Genomic DNA, 8,323 nt, shown 5'->3' on the forward strand with positions numbered 1-8,323 from the left:
CTCACACACACACACACACTCACTCTCACACTCTCTCTCTCTCACACACACTCACACTCTCTCACACACACAGACTCTCACACACTCACACTCTCTCTCACACACACACTCACACTCTCACAGACACACTCTCTCTCACACACACACACACACTCTCACACACACAGACACACACACACATACACCCACACAGACACAGACGGGGACACACACACAGACAGACACACACACATACTCCCACAGACAGACACACACACTCAGACACACACACACCTATAGACAGACAGACTACAAACACATACACACATAAACACACAGCACCCACACCCTCCCCACACACATCCACACACACACCATTGCTAGGATGCTTCAGCCTGGAGAATCCCTTTCAAAATGGCCTTGGAGATGGTCTAAAAGACTCTCGCCCGGGCAGATTAAGCGATTGACTTATCAAGACCAACATGATCAAGGTAAGGGCAAACAACAGATGCAGGACAGGCAGCATCCATGCAGAGAGAGCAAGCTAATGTTTCAGGTCAATGTATTATCAACCACATTGCTGTGGGTCTGGAACTAGATGTAGGCCAAACTAGATAAGGAAGGCAGATTCCTTTCCTAAAGGAAATTAATGACCCAGATGGGTTTTTCCCAAACAACTGACAATGGATTCATGGTCACCATTAGATTCCACCTGCATTGGCAGGATTCAAACCCAGATCCCCAGCACATTATGTGGTCTCCTGGATTAACAGTCCAGCGATAATACCACCAGACCATCACTTCTCCTTCCAATGGGTCCTCACTCCAGTTTTGTCATTCAAACTCTCAGAATTAAATCAGGTCTCCAGTCTCAGACCCACAGTGGGAGAGGGTAAATGCGCTGTCTTTCAAAAGCCTGTTATTTTTTAAAACTTGGATCTGAACTTACCCGTCAGCTTGACCTGAAACATCAAGGATCCAGGATGAAGCTTCAACAGGTACTGGTTCCAGTTGGGAGGAGGGGTCAACAATACATGCTGAAGGCACATGGTTGTGAACCAGAGACCGATAGAGACCTGGATCACAGCAGGACATGGTTTAAATTAGTCTAGGAATATATCACATCCCTTCGGAAACAAAGCATCAATTTAAACGCGTCTCCTCATAATTTGGGGCAAGAGAACATTTTTGAGTTTGTTGTGGGTTGGTTTTCAGGCCTTGACTGGGAGTAGATGGGTGAGGAATCTTGTGCCATACGGCTGGCTAGTCCTCACCATAACCTCCCGTATTCCAGCCTCTGGCCTGGAGGTGACATGGAGTCAGCCTTTCGATGCCGATACAGCCAATGGTCAGAGCTGACTCTCTGTCCCATAATCCCCTTCTCACGCCAGCTTGATTCAATGGGCTGACTTGTAAAGGGAATACTGTATAACCTTAAATACACATCTCTGAGCTCCAAATTCAAAGATGGTGACTCTCAAAGTAAGTTTAGCCCAAAACACGCACTTATTTGTTTAATAAAAAAACGAGGGCTGCCTTACATAGAATCCCTTCACAGGCCATTTGGCCCAACAAATCCACACTGACCCTCTAAAGAGTATCTGGATTACTGGTGCTGGAAGAGCACAGCAGTTCAGGCAGCATCCAAGGAGCTTCGAAACCGACGTTTCGGGCAAAAGCCCTTCATCAGGAATCCTAATCCACCAATAATCCAGAATCCAGCATCTGCAGTCATTGTTTTTACCTCTAAAGAGTAACCCACCCAGACCCATTCCCCTACCCAACCTTTACCCCTGACTAATGCACCTAAACTTCACATCTCTGAGCAAGTTGGCATGGCCAATTCACCTGACCTGCACATCTTTAGGATTGTAGGACAAAACCAGAGTAAACCCAGGGCAGAATGTGCAAGGGTAGAATTGAACCGAGATCCCAGCATTGTGAGACAGCAGTGCAAACCACTCAGCCACTGTGCACGGTGGAGTGACCACAACACCACAAACTAGCTTTGTGTCTGTTAAAGCTATTTAGCTAGTCCTAGCATCTGCCCCCACACCCCCCCCTCCTCTAACCTTGCAACAAGTTCCAAGTCATTACCATTTTTTTCTCCACCTGATTATCTAATTCCTGTTCTGACGGAGGGCCACTGGACCCGAAATGTTAACTCTGCTTTCTCTCCACAGATGCAGCCAGACCCGCTGGAGGTTTTCCGGCAATTTCTGGGTTTGTTTCTGATTTCCAGCATCCGCAGTTCTGCGGTTCCTTTTTCCATTTCGGAAAGCAGAGGTGGTTACCCCAATGTGGGGAAAATGCCTTGCCCCATGTCACCACTGGTTCTTTTGCCCATCGTTGAATTCATTACTGATGGCCATTCAGGCCATCAAATCCATTCTGATTCTCTGTCTGTCCTCTGTCCCTACTCCATCTCCAAAGCCATGCAAGTTTAATCCCGCCCGTACCTGGCCTGATTTCCTTCAAAATTTAATCCATCTATTGTCACCATCCTCGTGGCCAACAAGTTCCAAGCCAATACCCTTCACTGCATCAAAGTCTTTATTTTTAAAACTTAAAATGAACCTTGGCATGGAAATATAAGCTCCTGCACAGTCTCCCCAGAGTCTGTGGCCTGACCATTACAATCAGCACCACCATAATCTAAAACAAACTTCAAGAAAGGAAGCCGACTGCAAGAATACTTTAGAAAAACCCTAGTGTGTGCACTCACTGTACCCAGGTACAAGTGACAATAATAAACCAAATCAATTCATACTTGCAAACTGTTCAACTGGAGGAGTCTTCGTCGGATGGATCATCCGAAATGTCACTATCCATTGGCTGGTTAGACTTTTGGGAGCAAACCATTACAACAACAATGTGCATTTATGTAGCATCCTTTCCCCACTGCGAGACATCCTGAGGGGCTTTGACAGGTTTGCTATCAAAGAAAACTTGAGACTGAGCCACAGGAGGTGACAGATTTGATGACTGATAAGCAAAAGCTAGCTCATGAAGAGGGAGGTTTTAATGGGTGTCTTCGAAGGGGGAAGAGGGTGTTGGGAGGGGATTCCACAAAAACCCATTATCAAGGTTGTGAAGAGAATCCCCATCAATGGTGCAATGACTAAAATAAGAAAGGGAAAAGAGAGAAGAACTGGAGGATAGTAAGAGCTGGAGGGATTTGGAAATAGAGTGGTCACTCCTCTAGATATTGCCATCAACAGGGGATTTACAACAGATAGTTGGCGGAGGATGAGGTCAAGTAACCATTTTCCTCTCTTGGTGATGGGTTTTTGTGGAATCCTCTCCCTATACTCTCTTCCTCCTTTGAAGACACCCACTAAAACCTCCCTCTTCATGACCTAGCTTTTGGTTATCAGTCATCAAATCAGTCACCTCCTGTGGCTCAGTCTCAAGTTTCCTTGGGGCAGTCTTAGGATTGAGTTCCTCAAACTGGTCAATCACCCACTGTGCAGCGATTCATCAAGGCTCTTTCAACCAGCACCTTGCAACCCATGGTCTCTACCATCCAGAAGGACAAGGGCAAGATGGTGTGAGCATGTGACGTGGTGGTAATGTCCCTGCCTCTGAGCCAGGAGACCCGGACTCAAGTCCCACCTACTCCAGAGGGTTAACGAGGAACACCAGAAAAGGAACCACCACCATCTGCAAGTTGCCCTCTAAGCCACACAGCACACTGACCCTTCAGTATCGCTCGAACTCTCTCCCTAACAGCACTCAGTCAGACCACACCAGATTATAGTCCAACAGGTTTATTTGAAATCACAATCTTTCAGTGTGTTGTCCCTTTCTCAGGTGAAGTGACAGTATTGTGTGAGTGTGCCCACATTCCACACTCACCACCAGTTTTAGGATGGGTAACAATTGGGCATATTTCACAATGAGTGCAAAACAAAATAACCTGGTGCTGACACAGGACAACTCTTTGCGAGTTCTCTACAGCAGATGTAATTCTCATAATCGCCGTGGACGATTAAACTTCATTTGTAAGCCTTTTTGTGCACCTTCTTTGCAGCATTAACTTTGTATTCCTCGCTCTGTCCTATCACCCTATGATCTTTGTATGCATGATCTGAACGTAAAACAAAACTTTTCACTGTACTTAGGTACACGTGACAATACCCGATCAAATCAAATCAAATCAAATCAAATAAACTGCCTCTTCTCTCTTCTGGGTCTGATTAAACTATGAGGTGAAAGTGAGAACTGCTGATGCTGGAGATTAGAGTCGAGAGTGTGGTGCTGGAAAAACACAGCAGGTCAGGCAGCATCCGAGGAGCAGGAGAATTCAACGTTTCGCCTTCATCAGGAAATTCTGATGAATGGCTTTTGCCCGAAATGTCGATTCTCCTGACTAAACTACAGTCTACTTCCCAGAATTACCCTGATCTCATGTTGTATTTCCCGTGTGTTTTGTCCCATCCTTCCTCATTATGACACCTGATTTGCATCACAAATGAGCAAGAGAGAAATTTGTAATGCAAACCCTTTACTCGGCACACCCCTGTAAGTAAAATTAGGGAGGCATGAGTGAACGCACATTTTTAAAAGAACTTCTTCTAGCTCTTACCTGCTTTTGCATTTCGACGGGTCTGACAGACAAACAGTCATGAACAACCCAGAGTAGAATATTTAGCTGTGGGACAAGAGTAAGATGCCTCATCAGTAAGTCATTGCTCAATTATACCATCAGACTCTTGACGAGAGCTGTCAATCGAATATCTCCAGGACTTTATTTTCTTTTATTCTGCTTTCCTCAGGTACGATCAGAAACAAACGCAGTTCTGAGGTGAACTGGGGCAGAGTGAACTCCTGACAGAACTTCCACGTCCAGTTTTCTGACAAGTTGACATCATGTGTTGCTTGCTAAATAATGAATGCACTGCTGGAGAACAATACCGGTCCTGTACCTCAACTGTGAGGATTGGCAGGACGCCTGACTATTCAACCCTTAACATGACCAGCCAACACACGTATATGAGCAACAGTGAGTTATTTTAGAAATGATTAGGTTTTGGTGTGAGCACTTATTATAATCTGGGTTGGAGGGTTTGAGCTGTAGGGAGAGGCTGAACAGGCTGGGGCTGTTTTCCCTGGAGCGTCAGAGGCTGAGGGGTGACCTTATAGAGGTTTATAAAATCATGGATAAGGTCTATTCGCTGGGGTGGGGGAATCCAGAACTTAGTGGGCATAGATTAGATTACTTACAGTGTGGAAACAGGCCCTTCAGCCCAGTAAGTCCACACTGACCCACCGAAGCGCAACCCATTCCCCATGGCCAATTTACCTGACCTGCACATTTATTTGGATTGTGGGATGAAACCGGACCACCCGGAGGAAACCCGCACAGACACGGGGAGAATGTGCAAACTCCACACAGAGAGTTGCCTGAGGTGGGAATTGAACGCTGGTCTCTGGCGCTGTGAGGCAGCAGTGCTAACTGCTGTGCCACCGCATAGGTTTAGTGGGGAAAGATTTAAAAAGGATCTATGATGGGGCAACTTTTCACACAGAGAGTGGTGTGTGTATGGAATGAGCTACCAGAGGAAATGGTGGAGGCTGGTACAATTGCAACATTTAACAGGAATCTGGATGGGTACGCGAATAGGACAGGTTTAGAGGGATATGGGCCATGTGCTGGCAAATGAGACTAGATTAGTTTAGGATATCTGGTCAGCATGGACGAGTTGAACCGAAGGGTATGTTTCCAGCCTGTACATCTCTATGACTGTGACGTTAAAGCATCAGACTCTTGGTCTGAGGGTTCAAGCTCATGTTCGGGCACTGCACTGCACTGCACTGGAGGTGCTCTGGTAGTGCCCCAACTCCTGGACTGAGAGGTCTGGATTCAAGCCCCAGAGGTGTCTAATAATGATTCTGAACAGGAAGAATAGGTCTAATGTTGTGTCACTTTCTTTTTATACAACGGAGAGGATCCACATTCACACAGTGTTCGATATCGTTACATACCTTTGCTCTCACTGACGGCAGCCAGTCTGATCCACAGCCTGTGCAAGGGCTCATCCCTGTCAAACATTAAACTCAATGGGTGAGGGAAGTAGGACTAATCTGAGCAAGCTTCAGTTCCCTGTTTACTGATGGCCACAGCTACCACTGAGGCATCTGCTCATGTCCCAGTGCTCCCCTTCGTCATGTGTGAAAATTGGAGAGGAGTTTCATTTACCGGTGTGGAAAGATACCACTTACTTGGTCAACGGCAGGGAAGGCTCCTACTGGAGATACTAGAGATGGAACCATCACAAGAAATCCGTCTTTTAAACTCTGGTTAATGTCTGTCAAGCCTCTTTTACCCACAACACATTGAAGCAAATTGTTCACTGTAGGATTAGCTTTGAGAGTACACAGGTACGGGCACTGACTGCTGAGCATGTACAAGGAGAGATTTGTTCTTTCCATATCCTGGTGTACTTGGACAGGAGGTATGTACCTTTCACTGAGTTGCTGCTGTCTTTGCCAAAGTGCTGGCAGCCACAAGGGCTGGAGATCATTATCTTCACCTGAAAATCACAGTTTTAACTTAAATGTTGGAAGTTTAATTTCTGAGTTAAAAATCACACAACACCAGGTTATAGTCCAACAGGTTTAACTGGAAGCACTAGCTTTCGGAGCACTGCTCCTTCATTAGGTGGTTGTGAGCAGCGCTCTGAAAGCTAATGCTTCCAAATAAACCTGTTGGACTATAACTTGGTGTTGGGTGATTTTTAACTTTGTACACACCAGCCCAACACCGGCATCTCCAAATCATGTTTAATTTCTGGTTTGCCTTCAGCTGTCATTCCCCTGTTTGATTTGGTAGTGGTTCCATTTGTTGTTTTATTACGGTCTGTTTTGTTATAAGGCGTGTTTCTTCAACACGGATTTGCTCCAAGGCGATTGAAGGATCTGTATTTGCAGAACGGCAACTTTCCTTACCTGTATTGGCTATAATATGATTCCAGTCCCTTTATGGTGCTGCCACTACACTACTTTCTTATAATGCAGGATTGCACAGGGACAGAACTATTGCAATTATATCAGAACAGACTGTATTTCAATCGGCTCTAGGGTATCGTCTAACCAACCTGTTCAGAGATATTGTGACATACTTCTGGGACTTGAACCCAGATCTCTTGGCTTAGAGATATGGAACTACCACAGTGCCAAAAACGTCCTTTTTCAAGTGTTTCCTATAAATGAGAGACACATTGTAAACTTACCTAGATCTCCTTGTAGATGGAAGCATGCATGTAGTATTTGCTACGATGTTTAAAGCTAACTGTGATCAGCAGGCAATGCAGGAGAATGAGTGTAATATCGATGTTCACACCAGTAATGGTAATTTAAAGGTTCATCTGAACTTTTCATTTTGATACAGTGCTCCTTTTAAGGGACTGTTCACTCTTAAATGATTACCAATTTAATCAAACTCAACTTTGGTTTTCAAAAGACTGTGTGCAACTTATAAATAATTTAATAAAAAGAAAATGACTTTTAAAAAAAACTATAAAGAGACTGTGATGGGGTGGAGGGAGGTGGTTCTTGTGGTGTAGCTGCAGAGTCCCTACTCCTGGGGTAAATAATTCTGCTTTATGCTCTACTCGCTATAGAGATGGGTCAGAACACATCAGGCTGATTTTAAAAATAACTAAAGAGACTGTGGGAAGGAAAGAGTCAGTTAGTTCAGTAAGTTGGACGGCTGCTTTGTGATGCAGAGTCACAACTACAGTGTGGATTTGATTTCCCACACCAGCTGAGATTACCCTGACGGACTCTCCTTCCCAACCTCTCCACGTGCCTGAGGCGCAGTGACCCTCGTGTTAAACCACCACCAATTCTCTCTCTTCTTCCTGTGTCCATCTGGGTGACTCTACCCAATAAAGTTAGGAGGGTTCTTGTTGTACAGTGGTATTGTCCCTACATCTGAGCCAGGAGATCCAGTTCAAGTCTCATCTGATCCAGAGGTAATAAAATCTCCGAAGAGGTTGATTATAAAATATCTGAGGAGAGACTGGGCCGGGGTCTTGCGGCTTTAGAGAATGTCTGAGTTCATGTCCCAGTTACTCAAGAGGTGTGCAATAACATCTCTGAATAAGTTAGTTACAATTTCTTATTTTAAAAAAAAAAGAAAGTTTCAAGAGTGATGGAACAAGTACGAATGTAGACGCAATCTGTTCCTGATCCCTTGGCCTGTGGTGGAGAGTGGGATCTGATTCAGCAGCAATGTGTTCATCAGTCAAATAACCTGAGTGTGCCCACACACCCGTGTGCGCGCGCACACACACACATACACTCTCTCCCGCACACACACACTCTCTCACACACACAC

The 8,323-nt window shown here is 45.2% G+C and overlaps 1 protein-coding gene across 1 annotated transcript in view; it reads right to left on the reverse strand.

The window, feature by feature from the left end:
• LOC122552373 (microfibril-associated glycoprotein 4-like) overlaps window positions 1-950 on the reverse strand; it is a 12,779-nt gene extending 11,829 nt beyond the window's left edge. Inside the window, exon 1 of the mRNA XM_043695123.1 lies at window positions 929-950. Within this exon, the coding sequence (XP_043551058.1) occupies window positions 929-950 (22 nt within the window). The remainder of the gene's footprint in view (window positions 1-928) is intronic.
• Window positions 951-8,323: the final 7,373 nt, after the last annotated feature.

Source organism: Chiloscyllium plagiosum, chromosome 8 (genome assembly GCF_004010195.1).
Source record: "Chiloscyllium plagiosum isolate BGI_BamShark_2017 chromosome 8, ASM401019v2, whole genome shotgun sequence".
In the NCBI taxonomy this organism is placed as follows: Eukaryota; Metazoa; Chordata; class Chondrichthyes; order Orectolobiformes; family Hemiscylliidae; genus Chiloscyllium; species Chiloscyllium plagiosum.